The sequence below is a fragment of the Acipenser ruthenus genome, chromosome 9 (genome assembly GCF_902713425.1).
Source record: "Acipenser ruthenus chromosome 9, fAciRut3.2 maternal haplotype, whole genome shotgun sequence".
In the NCBI taxonomy this organism is placed as follows: domain Eukaryota; kingdom Metazoa; phylum Chordata; class Actinopteri; order Acipenseriformes; family Acipenseridae; genus Acipenser; species Acipenser ruthenus.
This window is the reverse complement of record NC_081197.1, coordinates 19,044,810-19,067,803: the sequence shown is the minus strand read 5'-3', so window position 1 is coordinate 19,067,803 and position 22,994 is coordinate 19,044,810. Positions and strand designations below refer to the sequence as shown.

At 43.2% G+C, this 22,994-nt stretch overlaps 1 protein-coding gene across 4 annotated transcripts in view; it reads left to right on the top strand.

Moving 5' to 3' along the window:
- Positions 1–22,994, top strand: part of LOC117405462 (roundabout homolog 1-like) — a 440,349-nt gene that overhangs the window by 136,247 nt on the left and 281,108 nt on the right. Inside the window, exon 1 of one of the 4 annotated variants that reach the window (XM_059031314.1) lies at positions 3,283–3,412. The exons of the other annotated variants lie outside the window; for them this stretch is intronic. Within the exon in view, the coding sequence (XP_058887297.1) occupies positions 3,298–3,412 (115 nt within the window). The 5' untranslated portion in view covers positions 3,283–3,297. Of the gene's footprint in view, positions 1–3,282; positions 3,413–22,994 lie in introns of those variants that run through there. 4 annotated transcript variants of the gene reach the window in all.

Here is a 22,994-nt window from a genome sequence, read left to right as displayed (position 1 = left end):
TTGATTTCACATGCAACAGCCTTACTATAGAGTCATATGTATTATATTAACATGCTATAATAAATCAGCATACTGAATAAGAACTTTGTTTATGTTTTTTGGTGGGCTGGCGGCATGCCTGATATAATACATTATTATGAGTGATGCACTAGCACTGTATTGAGCTTATGTGTTACAGTTATAAAAACAATGTGCGTAATAATGGTAAGTCCGGTTCCCTTGGCTGCACAAATGCACAGTTTAATTTCGGATTTACCAAAAACCGACTGGACGTCAACAACAGCTGAGAGTTGATAAAACACCAAACAAGTCGTAACCAACTTGCATCCGTATTTTGAACACATATATTTACAGGTTTCATACAGTAGCAAATAAATTCAGTTCATATTGCAAGTGGAGCTAAATTTGAAACATCATGAAGATTTGCATGTGAAGAATACAAATGTAAACTTTACAGATGCAATGCACAAGAAGTAAATAAAAAATGCTTATTTTATTACAGGCTTTTCTCAGCAAGCACAAAACATTCTCGCCTCATGCTTCACATCCACCAGTTGTAGATTGAATGCATGCTCCGCCCTGGGCTGTTGTTTACGCAAGAATAACTTTTACCTTTTTCGCACAAAATTGTAATCCCAAATTGTAGCTCCTTATTCACTTTCGGTTGGTAAATGCACAATTGGTCTTTGTTGAGTTCACAAAATGACAATGTATTTAATAATTTGAAGTAAAGAAGGTACTAAGAATGTTTCAGTTCAATTTGACAAGCGGTTCTTCTAGATATTTGCAAAACTGTAAGACAAAGACCTGTATAACATTTTAAATGTTGTTTATATAAAATTAGTTTTGTGATATTTTATTGTTAAAACAATGATTTTCTGAATTGGTAATTATTATCAATAACAGTAATATACAGAAGTAATGTGTTTTTTGCTATGATTAAAGAGTTGTGTACATTGTACCTTGGAGGGTTTTATCAAGGTTTTACTTTTGTGCACATTGATCTGTCTTGTGTTTTATTAATCACAATACAATAATAGGAAACATTTTGGTATGGATGAAAAATTATCGCTCAAAAAAAAACTGCTGAGCCAAGTCCTGCCTGCCTCAACACCAGCAGGGAAATCATCAACTAGGGACAGGAGAGTTGGCAGAGCTCCAGCTCAGATTCTTGCTTGGATAATTTCCATGGACTTCACTAAATTCTGTTTCTGGCTCAGTTTAATTCCCAGCAAAGTAAATCATAGGGAAAACATGTTAAAGCACCAGGTTAAAGCAAAGTAAATTCACAATCTGAAAATAGTGAAATACAAAATTACTGGGAGAATTTCCATACATTGTATTTGTAACACTGGCTATGTTTTCTCCATACATCAGTATGGAGAAAACAAGTACCAGTAATTTATATCAATAATTGAAACTTAACATGCCATTATGATTTACATAAAAACAAAGGTATGTAGAACAAGTTGTAGGCTGGCTTCACAGAAGTGAGTTTAAGCAAAATTGGTGTAATGTGTTGCATGAACAAGCTTTGAAGTATTATGTGGAATAATAATGGAATAAGTTCCCTCTTAAAATGAGCCTTCCCTCTTGAAAACAACCTCAGCATTGTCTAGAATTTTGCAGGTGGCCACTGCAGCAATCCATTTTTGGCTTTCAAAAAGTGAGACAGGATCATTTTTAAACTTTGGTACATTTTACATTTCATGAAAAAGTGACGGGAGTACTGCATAAAGTATGTTGATGTGATTGATTTCATTACTGAGGTAAGTGAGCCCACTGTGCTGTGCTGGTTGACAGAGTGATTAATGGCTAAAGTATGGATAAGTTCTTGTGTTCCAGCTCAGGGAAGCTTTCACGCCTAAACATGACATACAGTACTACTTAAATTGCAGAGGTTGCTGAAATAAACCATTTATTTAATTTTGAAACTACATGCAGCATAAACAATTTTGGTACAGAAATAGAAAGGGGACATGCTTCAAGTTTAATATGACAAAACATTGATTATCAATATTGCTAACATATTAACAGACTGTAAAACAAATACAGTGTAGTGTATAAAAGTAAACTTATTGGGCCCATATTACTAAATACTAGTATGCTAGTTACAAATACATTAGTACATACATTTTCTAGTACCTGTATTGAATTCTCTCAGATTACAACTATGCTTTTTTTCATATGCATGCTCTGATGTATGTATTGTCTACTTATTGTGGCAGAGTAGGGGGAGGAAAGAGGAAAAATGTAGTCCTGGTGTTTATTACAGGACTACATCCCCCAGAATGCCTTGGAAACAGAAACCAAGGACCAACTTTACTTTAGAATTGAATATGATTGTGTGACACTGCAGCTTTAAACAAAAATATCTTTGAAATACCAATGCTCTGGCTCAAGCACAAAAGTACTTTTGAACTATTGAGAGCTTGTTAAAATAGTAATGAAGGACAGGCAAGCGCGATAAATGGAATCATGCACATGTTGACATTTTATTTTTAAGCTGTTGCAAGCCTGAGTAAATTCAATATTCCATACAAACACAATATACTGTATCGGTATGTATATTTCAGATTCATTTATTATCACCTAGATATTTAGCATTCCAGCAAGGTACATCAGTTTACAAACCTTTCTTGTACTATAGATACTCTGTGACAGCAGCCAGAATGGAATCTTCTGTATTTGGAAAATCACCACTCTCTCTCAGCTCTTCATCGCTCTCAGAAATAGGAATGCAGTGTAAATGCAGCTGAAGTCACAGTAGTGCAATTTCTTCCTGTGATTTTCTTTCTTCATCTCATATCAATTTTCTATTCCCACTGTACTGTCAAAACTGCAATATGTCCTTAACGCCTACCACCCTTCAACTCTGGTAACTGTTTAGTGTCAAAGCTGAATGTTTTATTTTACCAACTGTGTCTGCGTGGAACATTTTGCAAGGCGTGTTGCAAAAATGACTGAGTTTATGTGTGTATTGAATACTGAAGAACTGAAGGTGGCTAAGCCAAGGGCAAATTATATACCAGCAGCATTTGAGAAACCCTAGACAGGAATAAAAATGCTCTGCGGTTGACTTTTTGGTGCTGGAATTACAATAGGCATGTCGTGAGTATCATTTAAGGAATGTCTCAATTTAATAAAAGGAGAAAATCTCAAAAGTTTCCTACCTTGGACAGAAAAACGTGTCTCATCTTCCTTTGCTGAGAGGAACAGAGGGTGTTTTTGGAGTCTTTCTAATTTTCAGAGCCAGATAGTCCACTGTAGGTATTTTATTATTTTTGTTTGTCTGGAATGGCTGCAATAACTGTGCTCCTGCTGATGCTGCTTTGGATTCTGGAATTAAACAATGCCTTTGACATCCCTGGAAGATCAAAACCTGGGTCAAGGTGGAAAGGTGAAAAGAATCGTGAGTAACCTCCTATCCCCCCCCCCCCCCCCCCCCCCTTCTTTAAGCACGAGAGCAGGTCTCTGGTAAATCTCCTTGTCAATACGACAAAAGCCACACCTTCTGTACTATACTGTATGTTTCACACATCTGCAGTACATTTCTTACAACGAAAACATCTGCTGTACAATTCGTGTTAAATTGTTGTGCTTATATTGGTATAGATATGTTGTTTTGGTTAAAATTGTGTATCTGTTGGTCAAAACACATTAAATTGAAACTACAATCTGTTGTCAACGTAACTCTCGGAAGGTAAGGTATGCTAGAAATTGCTCCCAACGTATTCATGTTAGGTGATGCACATTTGTTTCAGATTATGCTTAACTCTGCAGGTGAGGTGAATTCGGGTATTGTAAGCAACTTCCCATGTAAATGTGATTTTTTTGTAGCTAGGTGGTGCAGCAGGAATTTTATTTCTGTTATTTTATTATAATCAGCTTCCCAAGAAGAAAAGTGCATAGAATGATGCGAGTTTTATGAGGCTGGCTGTTCCAAAATTCAAATGTACACTCATAGGCCACTTCGAAATGATAGCGCAACCATCCTTAAGGTTTTGTATGTGATACTGCCCCCATAAGTTCACGTGATGCACAGGCTGTATTATAGTGAAGTGAAATGATCCCTAAACCTTTGTCTCCCCAATCTGCATGAGCACCTGACCAATGTGATGATCATGTGGATCACCAGCTAAGATCTGAAACTTGGCATAGCCAGGCCAGTGATTCTCTAGGTCACGTTTGATTGTGGATGTCATGCTAGAATTAATGCTTTCCTGTTTTTAAAGCTGCTGCCGTCACAGCCTTGCAACTCAGAAACCATTTGAGGCAGCAACTTAATATGTCCAGGTTTATACAGTATAAACCCTGTATGGTAAATGTTTTGCTGACCATAGCATTGACCTCTGATCTAATGTGGCTGCCATTTGGGGTCATGTGAATTTTTGAATTATTGTCTTAATGTTTTGTGCACAGCTGTATTCTTAGATTTACTTACGTTCCATTACAGTGTTGTCATTGACTTTGTTAAACTACAGTTATATTAATGATACAGACCATTAATATTTCTACTGTTAATACCTCATTAACCATTTGAGATGCTGACTTTGTTTTCTGTACAGTGGGTACATATCTATTTTTGATTCTTTCAGTTAAGTTCCATTACAAGGTGTCCAATAAGGATAGACCTTTTCACTGTTAAACCACTGACCATATCAATAGATCTTTCACATATGACATTCCATTTTGATAATCTTACATTATCATGATAACATTCTTTAAACATTATGCCAGGCTGTTTTTATTCCTGAATTATTAAAACTGTTAAGTAATTCAAACAGAACCAATTTCCTTTATAAATCAGCTAACTGGTTTGAATGTGTGGTGGCTGATCTAGAAACGTCATGGTCAGAGCCACCTTGGGCTCATTCTTATTTCTGTCTGACTTTACTATTACAAGCACTAAATTTATAGCATGATTATGCAAGCAGATTCAGCACTTGTCATACAAGTCATACATTAAGCTACATGCTGTTAGAGACCAAGTCTAATCAAATGGTAATTCTTAAGTGCTAAAGTGATTGTATTATTTCCAAAGCATTATAAACAATTGTTTGACGACTGCTAAGTGATGTGAATATACAGAACACAATGGCAGATGGTAAGCTTATGTAACTAGTACAAGACTTTTTAAAGATCTTTTTTTCTGTAAAATGTTATTTTAGATTAGATGTTACATAATAGTTTAATCATTTTCCTCACAGCATATTACCTACTGCACAAAAGTTGACCATTTTGTGGTGTTGTATGTAAACTGCTGTATCAGCTGCAGGGCAAGGCACCGTGGCTCAGAGTGCTACCATGCTAGCGTGCTGCTCCTCTGCATGAGGAATGGTGTGAGTTACAGTGAGTTCAGCTGCACCTGTCAGGTGGGCATCCAAACTGCCTGAAGTCATGTACTGGTATAGTTTGTTGGTTTTCATTGCACATGACACAAGTGGTTCTCCAGAAATTAACTGAACAGGTCCCTCCAGGGTGAATGCAAATTACCACAAAACAGAAAAGATAAAAGAGGTTATTTTTGCTGTACCTATATACAGGTGTGCAGTGTTGAAAGAGTTATAGATAGATAGATAGATAGATAGATAGATAGATATACGGTAAATCTTAACGGTATTGTGGATTCTGTGCTGTTTTGTAACAAGATTGGTTATTATAGATTGTTTCCCAGGAGACTGACATAGCTGTTAAAAAGAAATGCCTAATAAATAACTTTAATACACAGTTGCCAATTTAATACTCTTAAGACCTACACCTTTTCTTAGACATACAACCTTGTACAGTTTCAATAACCCAAAGGAGAGAGCATTTAATGTGTAGATTTCATTAGAAAATGAGCCATAAAAGTTAATGGAAAGCCTTGACAGTAGATTTATATTGGAGAATAAAATGATAAGTTGAAGAACAGATGTGCCTTGATGGTAATGATGGCATTTACTTCCATGTTGTTCTAAATAGCATACTTAGGGAAGTTATGTGAGAAATGGCAATCCTAATCAGATTTATATGTAACTTGAGCTGATCAGTGTTTGTGAGTGTTGCTGAAGCGTCCAAATGCCAAATTCAATATTCAAAACAGGAAAGGGGTGGTTTTTCAAAGTGGGAAGATTTATGAGCATTGGAAATTGCTTTTTTTCGAAAGAGAAAGTATTATACTGAACCTATAAGAGCTTTTATAAGCTGAGAGGATATTTCTGGAATTATTCACAGAGTTTAAACCTGCTGCCAGTGAATTTGGTATTCAGTAATTTAAGAATGTCTGCTTTCAAAATGTTGTTATCCATATTATAACAAAAAAAATCCAATAGCTTACTGAAGTTGCATTATTTCTTTACCTTATATATCCCTAATATTCAACATATTTAAGTGTTTAACCAGAAAAAATTAAGAGTGCCAAACTGGAGCTGGTCCAGGCTTTCGAGTCTTCATGTATCACTTTCTGTATTTCTTTATAGCCTTACAAATGGAACATGCTGTAAAACATACTGCAGCATATTCAGAGTGCATTTACAAGTGTCCCAAGGTGGGTGACCACATCTCTTCAGTGTTGGAATCCCTAGCTATGCAATATGATCGTCATTAAGATCCTCTTTTTGACATAAAAGGTCATAAGTGGCCTTGCTGAGCTACTTATTCCCTATACAACCTGCAGTGATCTGTGGTCACAGGACACAGACTTGTTAAAGTATAACCTAGCGTTTACTATCCCTAACGCTAGGCCTTTTGAGTCTCCTGTTCATGATCAACAGCAACTGTTTAGCTAGACTTTTTTGTTGTCAGGAAAGACTTTATGTGTGTGTCACATAAGACTTACATTAGGAACAATGATATATTAATTTTGCAATAATGAGTAAAAAGATGATAGTGTTTATTATTTTACATCATGGCTTAAAATGACTAAAACCACATATATGAAACCACATAATTTTGACATGAACAGCATATGCAAATAAGCGTTTATAATGTCCCAGTCATTGCTTCTACGCAAGTTAATGTTGTCAGTTTACATTTTTAGTTTTTATATAATTTATATTCATATGGCATTAGAAAACTTACTTTAACAGCCTTAAATACCTGCTCTGTTTTTTTTTCCAGTTTTGTAACTTTAACAGTTTTTTCCTTTTTTCTTTGCTTTGAAAACCAGCCCCATTGCATCTCACTCCGAGTATCTTAGTTTTTTTTTGTAAAACTAACATTCATATCACTGTTTAGTGCAGATGAACAGTTTTATAACCATATACAGTATAACACAACATATGATTTATATTTTCCATCATGCAGTTTATTAGGTTATTGTGCCAAGTAATTGCCTTTAAGAAAAATGAAGTTATATAAAACAATGGTGTCCCTTGTTTACAAAGTATTGAGTATCAATCAATAACAATCTGACAATGTTATTAAATATAGACATTGTTGTAATCAAAGTAACACATTTTATAAGCGATAATTTGTCCTTTGAATAAAAGACTGGCTTTTCAGCCCTTTTTAATCCTTCTGCTACAGTGAAAATTCTACGCATTTGAGGTCTGACTGACATAACTTGGCTTTCGGCTTGTATCAGGACAAATATCCACCGAATGTATACTGAATTCAGGCCCGGACTGGCTATCTGGCAGCTCTGGCAAATGCCAGAAGGGCCAGTGCGTTAGTGGGCCTGTGATCATGAGGAAAACGTAAACGTCATTTTTTTTTTGCTTTCGCTATGGTGTACATGTAGAGTAATCCTAAAATAATGTAATTAAATGCAAATTGAGGGGCCTTCCTTCTCAGCAATTTTATTTAAAAAACACTGTGATGCACACACACACTCATGCGTGGCTTCTCCCTAATCCTGAGCCAATCAGTGCAGAATGTTGGGTCATCATATATTAAAAAAAAAAAAAAAGGCAATGACGTCAAAATTAGTAGGTCTGCACTCCCTGTTAGAAAGATGGATAAATCAAATAAACAAAAAGTCAGGGCCGAGAAAATTAGACAAAAAAGCAGAAGATTCTAGAAACTGAAGCACAAAAATGTGTTAAAATAACTGATTTGTTTAGTCATCCCAGCCATTCTCGACCATCGTCATCAACTTGGGAATCGTGATCTTGGTGAGATAGAAATGTTAGTAATGATTCTGTGGCAGATATTATTGATCCTGTGGCAGCTATTCTTGTTATTGATCAACACTTTGCAGAATTAGGTGATTTAGCATCTAATGTGAGTGCCGATCTCGAGGAGAGCCAGCAGTAGGCTGATCCATAGGTCCTCTTTAATATTATTATTTTGCCTTGGCCGGTAGATGGAGCTACACATTTATAACTGCTTATTGTTTGAGGGTAGTCCTTATTTCATAAAACAGAAAGTTAGTAGAAAGAAGAGAAAAAGGTATAACAGTAGTAGTAAAGGTAGAAAGTAAGTTCATCTGTATGTTCATCGACATGTCAAGTCTCGTGAGACTCACACGCATTCCTAAGCTTATCTCATGCATTGTCAGTGCAGTACAAGATTTTAAATATTTTTACTCAGGCTCTTCAAGAGACAACAATACAGCTCCAGGGCCTCAGGCACAAGGCTTAACCAAGCTTGTGTACTGTGGTAATTATGGAGACTACATGCCCACGAGAGGAGAGAGGAGCAACTGTTCAGCCAATTGTATAGCCGTGCGGGTGGAGACGTTTAGCGTTTCAACCAATTGGCACTAAGCAATAATGTGCAAGGGCGGGTGTTCTTGTTTTCAACCAGTGATCGTATCAGCACCAAGTGCTGCAAGAGAGACAGTGTTTACTGTATTTGATGCTTTCGCTAACTGTGATGTCGGGTGGCAAACTTTAATAGCACATTTCTGACTTATAGAACGCCATATTTAAAACAATCGCACATGTGCATAAACTCTAGGTCAGACTATGCAGCATAAACTCTGGGTGAGATTTTGTGCAAACAGCCAATCCCTACAAGAAAATAGTTAATTTGAAGAAAGTGTAATAATGCATGTTCCCTTTCAAGTCGAAAATAACCATCAACATGAGATATTGCCGTCAGGCAGCACCGGTAGGCTGAGCTTTTATAGCAAAGCTGCCGATAGGCCCCCACGCCAGCTGCAGTGTAAGCCCGCCCCCCTGGGAGCTTACTTAACTGCGCGCGTGGGGATGCACTTCCTCTTTTGTCTTCAGCCTTGGTACGGTAGGTAATAGATAACAGAGCGAGCTTGTTAACTGATTGTACTCGATAAGCTTTACGCTTGAGAAGCTGGTTAATTACCCCTTCTCTGAGTTTATTTCAGTTACTGTGTTTTAGGATTTATATATTCTTGTTAATATATATATATTTTTCCTTTCGCTTTGCTTCGGCATCGCGTCTTCGTGGTCTCCCGTCTTCCTTTTCTTTGTTATTATTATAATATATAATTATATTATATTTATTATTTGGGTTTTTTGTGTGTATATATATTGTTATATATATTCTTTTTTGTATATTGTTTGGGACGCGTGTTGCGTTGGCCTTAGGCCACGCGCATTTTTGCAGCCTCGGTCTTGCTTAGGCTAGACCGCGTGTGTGTGTGTGTGTGCGTGCAGACCTGCATTGCAGTCTCCCCCCCCACCGCGGCGCGTTCTACCGCCACGTGGCTGCTATTTAGTATAGCCCCACTGTTCTACACCATACGTAGTGTCTGCTGCAGCGTCCAAACAAAACAAAAAAAAAAAAAAAAAAAAAAGTTTTTTTCCCATACAGTACTAAGGAAGACGACCACCAAGTGCATTAACTGTTGCCCTTATAAGCAGCACAACACCTTGTCTTTCGAGACTCGGTGCTCGGTGCCTCGGTGCACGCACCTCGACGCTCGGTGCTCGGTGCCTCGGTGCACGCACCTCGACGCTCGGTGCTCGGTGCCTCGGTGCACGCACCTCGACGCTCGGTGCTCGGTGCCTCGGTGCACGCACCTCGACGCTCGGTGCTCGGTGCACGCACCTCGACGCTCGGTGCTCGGTGCCTCGGTGCACGCACCTCGACGCTCGGTGCTCGGTGCCTCGGTGCACGCACCTCGACGCTCGGTGCTCGGTGCCTCGGTGCACGCACCTCGACGCTCGGTGCTCGGTGCCTCGGTGTACGCACCTCGACGCTCGGTGCTCGGTGCCTTGGTGCACGCACCTCGACGCTCGGTGCCTCGGTGCACGTACCTCGACGCTCGGTGCTCGGTGCCTCGGTGCACGCACCTCGACGCTCGGTGCTCGGTGCACGCACCTCGACGCTCAGTGCCTTAGTGCACGCACTCGACGTTTGTCTTCAGTGCTTGGTGCACGCGCCTCAACGCACCTTAAAGCTGTTCGCTTGGTGCTCAGTGCTTAACGCTCGGCGCTCCTATTACTGGCACGGTACGCTTGGGCATACAACGTGCTGCACCATGTCATTTCACCGCTGTGTCACCTGTGGGATGAAGTTACCGGCTAATGACCCGCATGAGGACTGCGTGTCCTGTCTGGGGCCGGAGCATGCGGCATCTGCTTTGGCAGACAAAGCCTTTTGCACGTTATGTGCAAGTTTTCAGACGCGCACTCTGCGCCGTAGGGCGAGGAGAGCAGTCGGGGATCGCTCCCCTTCATCTGGGTCGTCACACACCCTTTCCGCCCCGCAGCCTTCTTTGGCTTCCCCGCCAGCGAAGCTGCCTTTTTCCAGGAGTTCGCCTTCCCAGGTTACCCCTGGTCAACGATCTCCTGACGTTAGGCGTAAGAGAGACCGCTCCCACAGCCTTTCTGTAAGGCGAGGCCCTTCTCCTCGCGGCGAACGCCCCCGTCAGATCTCGAGATCCCGCTCTAGATCGCCCCGAAGGAGAGGACGTTCCCGTTCTCCTCGTCGCGACAGGCGAGGTGGTGTAACTGAGCTTACTAGTAAGATGTCTCAGTTTATGGACCTTATGATGGGGCAGCAATCGTTGCTCATGTCCCTGGCCACAGCTCGGGCCGCAGAGGAGCCAGTCAGACCGGCTGTCAACCAGCCGATCATCCTACCACAACCCCTGTCCGTTCCAGTTGCGCAACAGGACGCATGGGACGTGGATGCTATCTCTCGAGATGCATCAGAGGGTGAGCCTCTCCACGGAGAGGATAGTGTGGAGGCAGAGCTCACGTCCCACCACTCAGAGTCTGAGATGGAGATAGGCGTGGATGACTCTTTATGGTCCCTAGTAGAGCGGGCGACTCGCCACCTGGGCTTAGAATGGCCTGCCACTGAAGAGCCTAGGCGCTCTCTTTTTGAGTCGCCTTTGGCACAGGGCCAGCAGTCTAGGACGCTTCCGGCCTTCCCAGACTTTGTTAAGGAGGTGCAGTCCACTTGGGGGACTCCAGCCTCCGCCCCGGCAACCTCGCGTAAGGCGGCTGCCTTTACCATGCAAGGTGCGAGTGAAGCGGGTCTGGTGTCATTTCCGCCAGTTGGCGCTGCGTTCGCAGCGTTGGTGAAAGACCCCACCTGTCCTAACAAGCAGTGCAGGATCACCGAGGTGCACCTCAAGAAGGGCTATTCGGCGGCTACAGAGGCAGTTAGGCTGTCCAATCTGGCCAGCCTCCTCTCAGTTTATCAGGCTGCGCTAATAAAGGATCTCCCAGACTACCCTTCGGTGTCTCTGAGAGCAGAGTTGGGGCTAGTTGCCCAGCTGCTGGTCAAGCTAGCCCAGCTTAACGCGCGGGCCCAGGGCAGGAGCATCGCGTCTCTGGTGGTGGCCAGACGACAGCTCTGGCTCTCGCAGGCGAGAGTCCAGGAGCATGACAAAGCTCCCTTGTTGGATGCCCCAATCACACCGGGGCACACATTTGGCCCAGCGGTGGAAGAGATGTTGCAAAGCTCAGCTAAGGCTAGAGAGGCATCACAGCAGTTGGCTACGATATGGCCGCGTAGGCCTTTCCAGGTCAAACGCCCACAAGAACATCAGTGGCGTAGAGCACCACCGCAACACCAGCCGCGTCCAGGGGGTACTAAGACCTCCCCGGCGGATACAGCAGCGCGTGGCCAAATCCCAAGGGGACGACCGCAGCGCACAGGGTGGCGACCTAGAGGAGGCGGCAGACCACGCCCTCGTGGCGCTGGCCAGGCCCCTCGTGAGCGAGCGAAGCCTAAGCAGCCCTGAGAAAACCAGGCAGCCATTAACCCAACCCTATACTGTTCCACAGCTTCTGTTTTGGCAACAATGCACCAGCGATATCTGGGTGCGCAAAACTATACTCACCGGGTACACCCTTCAGTTCCGGTTAAACCCCCCCCCCCCTTCAGGGGGGTGGTGGTAACTGCGGTGAAGGACGTGGTTCAGTCCTCAGCTCTGAATGTGGAAATACAGGCATTGCTCAGGAAGCGTGCCATTCAACTAGTAGACCCTGCTCTGACCGACCAGGGGTTCTACTCCAAATACTTCCTTGTGCCAAAGAAGGACGGCGGGCTCCGCCCTATTCTAGACCTGCGTGTACTGAACAAATACCTACGGGTGTTGTCGTTCAAGATGCTCACGCACAGGCACATTGTCCAGTCTGTCCGGCAGGGCGACTGGTTTACCACCATAGATCTGACAGATGCGTACTTTCACGTTCCCATCTGTCCGGGTCACAGGAAGTATCTACGATTCGCATTCCAGAGCAGGGTCTACGAGTTTTGCGTCCTGCCATTCGGCCTGTCTCTAGCTCCTCGAACCTTTTCGAAGTGTATGGACGCCATTTTAGCTCCTTTGCGGGCTCAAGGCGTCCGACTGCTGAACTATCTGGACGACTGGCTCGCCTGCGCGCAGTCAAAGGAGCAGCTGGCACAGCACACAGTGATGGTTACAGACCATCTCCAGCGGCTAGGTCTGAAGGTCAATCCAGACAAGAGCCGCCTCGTGCCCAGCCAACAGACCGAGTTTTTGGGTCTGCATCTGGACTCAGTGTCCATGGAAGCGACCCTATCGACACAAAGAGTTGCCTCATTAGAGCGGTGTCTCTCCCTATTCAGGTTGAGAGAAACAGTCAGCATGGAGCTCTGTCAGCGCATGCTGGGGTTGATGGCTGCCGCCTCGCAAGCCCTTCCTTTGGGCTTACTACACCAGAGACCTCTGCAGGCCTGGTTCAATGCCTTCGCGTTGCACCCGCGGAGAGACAAGCACCGCAGGTTGAGGGTATCCCGAACCTGCTGGGAGGCATTACGCTGGTGGAAAGTTCAGTCGAACATCCGCCAGGGCGTGCGCTTGGGTCCCATCTTCCGAAGGGAAGTTATCACAACCGACGCTTCCAACCAAGGTTGGGGAGCAGTCTGGAACGGGACAGGGACCCGTGGAGTGTGGTCAGGACCCTGGAGGTCAGCCCACATCAACGCTCTGGAACTCAGAGCAGTGGACCTCGCCCTTCGGCACTTCTTGCCAGTGCTTCTAGACAAGCACGTGTTAGTGCGGTCAGACAACACCACAGTAGTGGCGTATATCAATCGCCAGGGCGGATTGCGGTCCCCCTGTCTTCACCGGATGGTAACGCGGCTGTTGCTCTGGGCTCAACCGCGTTTAGCCTCTCTGCGTGCAGTTCATCTGCCGGGCAGAGTCAATTACGCAGCGGATCTCCTGTCCAGAGGAGGTCCTCTTGCGGGCGAATGGCGTCTTCACCCTCGGGTGGTAGAGCGCATCTGGGAATGGTTCGGCACAGCGCAAGTCGATCTCTTCGCTTCGCGAGAGACCACGCACTGTCCTCTATGGTTCTCGGTGAAGGACCTCGACAGCCCCCTGGGGGTGGATGCACTGGCTCACGATTGGCCGCCAGGGCTCCTGTATGCCTTTCCACCGATTCCGATGCTCCCCGCCTTCTTGGAGAAGGTCAGGGTAGAGCGAGCGACAGTGATTCTGATCGCTCCTCGGTGGCCTCGGAGAATATGGTTCCCGAGTCTAGTGCAATTACTGCACGGCCGCCCGAGGGAGCTCCCTCTGCGAGCGGACCTGTTGTCCCAAGCTCAAGGAGAGCTTTGGCATCCGAACCCCAAACTCATGCAGTTATGGGCTTGGCCCCTGAGCGGGAGCGCCTGTCAGCCTTAGGGCTTTCGACTGCAGTTATATCGACCATCCAGAGTGCGAGAGCGCCCTCTACTAGGTCGCAGTATGCGTATAAGTGGCAGTTGTTTCAGAGTTGGTGTCTGGCTGAGAGCCACGACCCAGTCTCTTGTCCTATGGCAGTAATATTGCAGTTTCTGCAGAAACTGCTGGATGAAGGGAAATCTCCTTCTACACTTAAAGTGTATTTAGCCGCCATTTCGGCTTGTCATGTACGCATTGACGGTTTATCACCTGGTTGCCATTTTTTGGCATCTCAGTTTCTGAAAGGCGCAAGACGCTTGCGGCCTCCAAGAACGACCAGTTTACCGTCGTGGAGCCTTGATGTGGTGCTAGAAGCCCTTACCAAGGCACCATTTGAGCCTCTCCACAGCGTGGATATGAAGCTCATATCTATTAAGACTGCATTTTTGCTGGCTGTGGTATCAGCAAAACGCGTGAGCGAGTTACATGCACTTTCAGTGCATCCTTCTTGTACTCGTTTTGCAGGAGACGGTTCTAAGGTCTCCATGCGCCCTAATCCGGCCTTTTTACCAAAGGTTATATCCCCGTTCCACATGAACCAGTCAGTCGAGTTGATGGCGTTCCATCCTCCTCCTTTTTCTTCCCCAGAGGAAGAGCGGTTACACATGCTCTGCCCCGTGAGGGCATTGAGGTGTTATATTGACCGTACAAGGACTGTGAGGCAGACAGAACAGTTGTTCATATGCCATGGTTCTAAATCTTTGGGTCAGCCGCTGTCTAAACAGCGCCTTTCCCACTGGATAGTGGATGCTATTAAATTAGCGTATGAATCTGCAGGCCTTCCTCCACCAGGGCAGTTGAAGGCACATTCTACCAGGGGTATGGCGACATCCTGGGCCCTCTTTCGAGGGGTGCCGGTGTCTGATATTTGCGCGGCAGCCAGTTGGGCTACGCCGCATACTTTCATGAGGTTTTACAGGTTAAATGTACTGGATTCCTCTGCTCCACTGTTTGGAGCATCTGTTTTGCACTCTATGACGCCTCAGGATGCGGACGTATAGAGTGGTAGATAGCATGGTGTTGACTGTTCCACCTTTAAGACAGGTGTCATTACGAGCATAGACGCTGAGGCGCAGCTCCGCATATGCCTAGATGTACTGTCTACGCAGTTGCGTTATGACGTAAGTCTGTCCTACTGCCGAGAATCCTCCCTCGCGACAGCTTGGGTACACTGTATCCCATGTTGATGGTTATTTTCGACTTGAAAGGGAACGATAGGTTGCGGATGCAACCCCGGTTCCCTGAAAGAGAAAATAACCATCAAGCTGCGAGGTCGCTCCGGTAGCCTTCACGGCCTGAAGAGCAAAAGAGGAAGTGCATCCCCACGCGCGCAGTTAAGTAAGCTCCCAGGGGGGCGGGCTTACACTGCAGCTGGCGTGGGGGCCTATCGGCAGCTTTGCTATAAAAGCTCAGCCTACCGGTGCTGCCTGACGGCAATATCTCATGTTGATGGTTATTTTCTCTTTCAGGGAACCGGGGTTGCATCCGCAACCTATCGTTTTTATTTATTCCATGCCTCATTAATGCAGTGGTTTCATTTGCATGGTAGTTTCTATACTGTAATTTATAAATTCTGTGACATGAATAGAAAATACATTTTAATTGAAGCTGCGTATTTGTCCCAATGCTAAACAAAACAATTGCGTTGCATGTATGGGTTTGCCAAGATCGTACTGCATCATAAAGAAAGTACAGCTGCCTTTCTACCACAGAATATGTTCTTAAACATTGTGTAAGAGAAGTGGATTATGAACAGTAAGTACACACGTTTCTTATTATGTGTATTATTTAAGTTAAAGCTGCCAATTGTCCTGGGAAAATATAAATCAAATTCTGTTTTACCATAATTTTCTCAGCGATCCTCCGATTTATTTACAAGACATTGGCACCTTCGGTAAAATTTCAAGGTCAGGCATCTTGTGTCTTTTTAGTCCCACATGAATTGAACATGTCAGTGTTATGTTGGAATTGATATAAGCATTTGTGGAGTATTCACCTAAAAGCAATACCAGCCTGTACAATAAACCATAATAGAATATTCAAATTGGTAAGATCTGTCTTGAGATTCTGCAGTTCAGTAAATTGCAACGATTGGGTATATCCAAATAGGGGATGGGTGAAAATACAAAACATAATTGGCGACTCTTTAAAAAAGTGATGCTCTGAACTAAGCATTTGAAGATGTGTATGAAAATACATATCACTCAAGGGATGAAACGATTATTCGACATGGTCATGGTGCTGGTAGTTTGTGGAAAAGAAGGTACAATTAAATAAAAAGACACTCAGTTCATATGCTTTATTCTTTTTCCATTTTCCAGGAGTTATTTACATCTGGTTCACTGTTTACAAATCATGCACAAAAGCAATCTCTGGCCACAACATCTCATTTCATTTAGAATTTACCATTCCTTGATGAAGTTCACGTCTGTGAGGTTACTAGAGGTCTGCTTTTGACCAACTCTGAGGACACCTGATTTTTAGCCCCCTGTGAATCATGTTCAAGACAAATAAAGTATAAATAAATAAATAAATAAATAAATAAATAAATAATTGCTGTCAGTGGCAATTTAGTAACCATAATAGCAATAGCAACTGGTCTCCGGTTTGAATGACAAGTTGTAGAAAGCAAAACAAGTGGATGCATGTGGCGGAGTGTTCTGCCCCTATTATTATTATTTGTATTATTGTTTGCGGCGCGGATAACAGCGCAGCGTATTTCTTATTATTTAGATTTAAAAACCTTGTGAGGATGCATGACTGATCAGCTACTGATTATTTAACTAGCTGACAGTCATGCATCCTTACCAAACGCGTGCAGACTGTTGCCGAGGGGTAATAAGATAATTAACAGCTAGTTAATCCCTCTGCCAGAGTATAAGAACCTGCAGCTGTCCGTTCTGCAGGGTGGAGTGCAGAGGAGAGTACAGGGAGAGAGCAAGAGCGAGGAAACATAACGACATTTAAAAACGACTGCTAAACAGTCTTTATTTATTCGTTTGGCCCTTGTGCCTTTTTGTTTTGTGTTTTGTTCATTGTTTAAATCTTTTGTTTTTGTTTATTTGATTAATTAAATACGCTGAATGCAGTAGCATTCAGCTTAACCCGCCCATCCATTGTTTTGGTTTCTGTACTTCCTGGTCCGTGACGACACCACACCTCACCACTGCGAGCCAGACTGTCACAATGCAGATTGATTACTTTCAGCATTTCAGTTTATTTCAGCATATCATAATAACACAGGCATGGTGCTCTATGAACACACTGTGAACAAGTTACTGAACAGACAGCATGATCAGCATTTAACACATGTAGGCTACTAGATATTTTTAATTATTACAACTTTTTTTATTTTTTTACTTTCGCTATAAATGTTAGGACCTAACAGTAACTTACCTGCAGAAATGTACACAAATACACGTACAGGCACTCAAATCCTAATACAAATGTAAAGTTACCAGTACTTCTGTTCTTTTACATGTTTTACATTTAAGAGGTAGATAAAAACAAACAGTTTTTCACAAACCATGTTCCCTTTTGTTTACGAGGTACCTGAACTGAAGAACAGATTTTTTAGTACTGAAGTATTATTTAGGCTATGAGAAATACCCAAGATTCAATATCATCCACCACTGGGATACAGAAGCCTGAAGGCTTCCAGATCACAGATGGAATTCTGAGCAAACCGCATTACTCGTGGAATATTAGCACTTTAAAGCCCTTTTCTTTGGGTTCTGTTGCTTAATTAGCAATTTAATTAGCACACAAATGTATGAACAGAATATCTTCTAACATATAAGTTACCGGTAATTGAAAGCTACTTACAATAAACATAACATCTATGGCCATTACACTTCTGTTTTCATTACTTTGCAATAAAGATCAGTATAGAGTGTCACACCCACCGAGCCAGAGTGCTGATCTACACCATGATTTCCATTACATGACAGCAGATGTTAAAACTTCATGCTGATTTGAAGATAAGCACCAACTAAGACTTAGCTTTACAGTATACTAATGTGATCTATCTGCATCTCCATCCATTTGCGTTTCTTTCCATCTGATGATGTAGATATCCTTTTGTCTGGTGTTGATGGCTGAAGTGTAATGCTGGCTCCAGGGATCAGCTTATTTTACCTCCCCAGTGCATCAGCACACACAACGGCTGCGATGCTGGCTCTGGGGATCAACCACAGTGCGGTCTCCCCAGCGCATCAGCATGACAACCGTCTGGATTGAGCTAAGTAGAGTACATCTCTGGGGTCTTCAAGTGGGCACCTTCCGTCCTCAGTGTTTCGTCGACTAGCCCACTACATCTCAAGAGGGCTCGACAGTGATTCTGGTGTCCCAGCATCACCCCCCTCCATCCCCCACTCAACTCAGCCCAGCTTACTTATCCGTACATCAGCATTGCTTTCTTTCTATTGTGCTTGAGATCCCCAGCCAGAATCTTTCTGTCTCAACCACAGCCAGTTGCTGCTCCTCTCTGCTGCTTCAGATAAGTTCTTCACTGTGCGATGCTACTCTTGGCCACTGAACCCGACGTCTCTGAGAAACCGGGTTGTAGAGTGTGCCACAAATCCTCGACAACCCACCTCCATTGGGTAAACCCAGACTCTCCATCCTCGCTGTTCCGCTTCAGTGGCTAGTTGAGCATACCAAAGTTTCTTCCTCTCATACGCCTCATCCACAGCATCCTCCCATGGCACTGTTAACTCTACCAGATGAACAAGGTGTGCTGATCCAGACCACAAGAAAATGTCTGGTCGAAGGTTAGTGGTGGCAATCTCATGTGGAAAAATAAGCCGTTGACCAACATCTGCCAGCATTTTCCAGTCCCTAGCAGCTTCCAGTTGCCCTGGGCAACGCTTGGTTTTAACACCTTTTCTTGGTGTTTGCTCTCCTGGACGGAGGAATATTGTCTTTTGTTTGTAATGCTTTGATGGAACTGGTGGCAACTTATTGGTCATGTTACACTTGTCTTCAAATGCTAAGGCCAAACATCGCAGCACCTGGTCATGGTGCCAAGTAAACCGTCCTTGGCTAAAACCCACCTTACATCCTGTCAAACTGTGCCTTAATGTTGCAGGTGATGAACACAAAGGACATGAGGGATCCTCACCCACCCAGAGGTTTAGGTTCTGTGGTGATGGGAGAACATAATATGTTGATCTGATGAGGAAACTGATCCTGCTCTGTTCCATTGTCCACAGGTCTTGCCAGCCCATCTTGCGTTGTTCCACACTCTCCCATCTCATCCATTCTCCCTGCTTGGCCTGGGAAACAGCCTTTACACACCTCATCCTCTCCTCCTGCTTTTGCACCTCGTTGACTACCGGCTTCCTCCATTGGAGTTGCCTTGTGCCATGTAGGAGGAGCTGAACTGAGACCAAGACCCCCTCTTCCATGCTGAACTTGCCCCATAATATCACCGATATGTGTCAGTGGGTCCTCCTGTAGTTTACTGATACTGGCTATCATATTTAGGGTTGTTGATTCCTAGATATGCTGAGCACTGAAATCATTTTGTCTAGTAATGATTTCTTACTCCTTACTCTATGCCAGGTAATGGCTCCAGTAGTTGTAGACTTAATGGCTTTTCTTTGTGGTGATAGCAGTGATGCCAGTGCATTACTATCAGGGAGACAAATATTGTATGCCAGCCAAAGTGATATAAAAGCAATACCTTGGAGTATTTAACTTTGTCCTTTATAAATAACCACAGGATGCTAACAGGAAAACATCTCCGGACCTTGATGTGTATAACACTGTAGCATGGCAGATCATATTTTCTGCTATCCTAAGGAAGTGTTTTACTGCTAGTGATAGTTATCTCATGGTCATATTTTCCTCTTTAGATTTATTTAAAATGTCCTTGCCTATAATATGGATGTACACCTAATTATTTTCATAATTGTGCCTATTTTGTAAACATTAAAACAGGGACCAACAAAAGCATCCATTCGGTTTATTCGACTAATAACTATATATAAAAATAATTTAAAAAATAAACACCTACCTACTGTTTTAAATAGGCTGAATAACACAAAATATCACATAGTAGGCCTATATTTTAATCAGAAAGTATTTATTGAAACCACCTTGTGCTCAGCTAACTAATGCAATTCCTTGTCGAAATGTATTTTGTTTTATCCTTAAGTTCGACAAGAATGCGACCATATCTGTCATCTAAGTACTTGATATGCCATCAGTACAGTTAACCAGGTTATGTTTCATCAATAACTATCTACCTATTATGTGTTAATTTTTAGCGTGTGTGAAACCAGAGTTAACATGATAACGAAATAATCTCTGTGACAGATTAAATTAGCATTTTATAGACACTTAATAAACTTAATATCCTGTTAGGTCATTGCCTGTTATCTTATAAAATCATAATGTTTTTAACAGTTATTTAATTTTACTTTTGGTCTATAAAATAAACTTCATACTTTTAAATTGTATCCACATTGTTCTGTAGTACTGTAGGTATTTCTACTGCACTGTCCAATACAATTTGCATTGTGGGCCTTGCACATATCTGCATGGGGCGGTACAAACCTCAGTCATCTATCGGGAAGCTCTATAGAGTTTCTTGTATTGTATGCAATGGTTTCCCGCTTTATGAAAGATACTAATAATGTATTTGTTAAAAAAAAGGAATCCTGGTAATTATGTACATGTTCACTTAGGGTCGGTCAAATACTGCCGCATAAGGTATCAGAAAAATGCTACTGCATAAAAAAAACTAGTAGCAAATTAAGAGTTTTGTGTAGCAACATGCTACCAAATGTATGTTAACATCGAGCCTTGATAATATATACAATCTATATAAAAATCACAACACAACATTTTCAGGAAGTTGGGTACTATTTAAGTGGGGCATTTCAGAATGATGTGCTTGCTTTTTTTCTGTCCCGTGAGATTCTGGCTCGCGCAGCACAACACATTTTTGTCCGAGATGGCTTTCCATAGAGATCACTATGAGTGCACGCCCGGTGAGGCGGTAAATAAGTGCAAGGTATTTTTGTCATTTCTAGCGAATACAAACATCTGATTTTTGTATCCTGTGGAAGGATGAGGAATTCACTGACACAGGAGACAAAAAGTTAGAGTTTCTAAACACCACTCGGATGCAGGGTTTATTGTGGCCACAAGGTGGCACTGGTTCACTATTGTTACAGGCGACTGACAGCTCACCTTCAGTGCGCACAAAGATGCACAAAATAATAATCAAAAACAGAAGGTACAAAGAAAAATAAAAAATAAAACATTATTAATCAAAACTACAAAATAAAGGTGCTGCACTCTGCAGCTTTTCCCTGACCATCACTACTCGCACTACCCGGGTCTCCGTCCTACACTCCACCGTTCCCTCAGATTGTTCTCTAATACTTTTGGGGTCTGCCCACGGTTTCCCCACTACCCCTATATTTCTCTTCTTCTCTCGGTTGTCCTTTCTTTTTGTTTTTGGTCTCTGGCCATTCTCGGTCTGGCAATATAGTTTCGGCTGGCTCATTTGTCTTACAGGACCATGCATGCGTCAGACAGTCAGCACAGGTCTCCCCTGTTACATATCCGAATACATGTAAAAAAAAAATTGTTTGAATATTCAGATATTTGTCCCAGCACTATATATATATATATATATATATATATATATATATATATATATATATATACACACACACACATACAGGTGCACTCTGCTTATAACAGAACCAGTTAGAACGGAGTTCGGTTTACACAGTAAAACAGGTTTAAAAGGCACTGCATATCGGGGCTCCCGAGTGGTGCATCCGGTAAAGCTCCGTGTGGAGTGCAGGATGCGCTCTATAGCCTGGATGTCGCCGGTTCAAGTCCAGGCTATTCCACAGCCGACCGTGGACGGGAGCTCCCAGGGGGCGGCGCACAATTTGCTAAGCGTAGCCCGGGGGGGGTTTATGTCGGCCAGGGTGTCCCGGGCTCACCGCACACCAGCGACCCATGTAGTCTGGCCGGGCGCCTGCGAGCTTGCCTGTAAGCTGCCCGAGAGCTGTGTTGTCCTCCGACGCTGTAGCTCTTGGGTGGCTGCATGGTGAGTCCGCAGTGTGAAAAAAAGCGGTCGGCTGACAGCACACGCTTCTGAGGACAGCGTGTGTTCGTCTTCGCCCTCCTGAGTCAGCGCAGGGGTGGTAGTGGTGAGCTGAGCTTCAAAATAATAATTGGCCATTCCAAATTGGGAGAAAATAATAAAAATAAATTTTAAAAAAAGGCACTGCATATCAACAGGACACTCAGTACTGCATCTCCAGCCCCGCCCCACCCCTTGTTCGCTGTATTTTTCACATACCTCTTCATAGTCGTACATACCGATAAATCATCTCCTGATCACTCGGTTTATCACCAAACTCCTCAATAATGCGATCCAAGTCATTATTTTATTACTATAACATCTCAAAAAGCTCTACAAATGTCTGTGATATTCTTTGAGCGCTGGATGCAGAAGCAGCTGTCTTGTTTGTTTATGTCAGTGTTATCTCTGTGGTGCCGGGGCTATCTGTATTGCTCAGATACGCCCCTTTTTTTCCGGCTTCTCTCGGCTCCTATCGGTCGGCCATTGAATGGTTTTCTTGGCTTTTTCCGGAGAAAAAATGACTAGAGACCTGTTTTTTTCTTTTTGATGATGTCGGACAGGGTCCGACATTGGACCGGAAAGGGAAAAGTGTAATGTCGGACTAGGTCCGACATAGGACCGCAAAGGGTTAATGGGGAATTACTGTGGTTAAAGTGGACTCGTTTATAATGTATATAACGTATATACCGTTTAGTATGTAAAGTTTTCTTGTTCCACAGGCAGATGTTTTGCATTTAATATGTACCGTTTTCCTGTTCCACAGGCAGATATTTTGTGCAAAAAGGTACATCAGTCATGGAGGCATGTAACAGGGGAGATCTG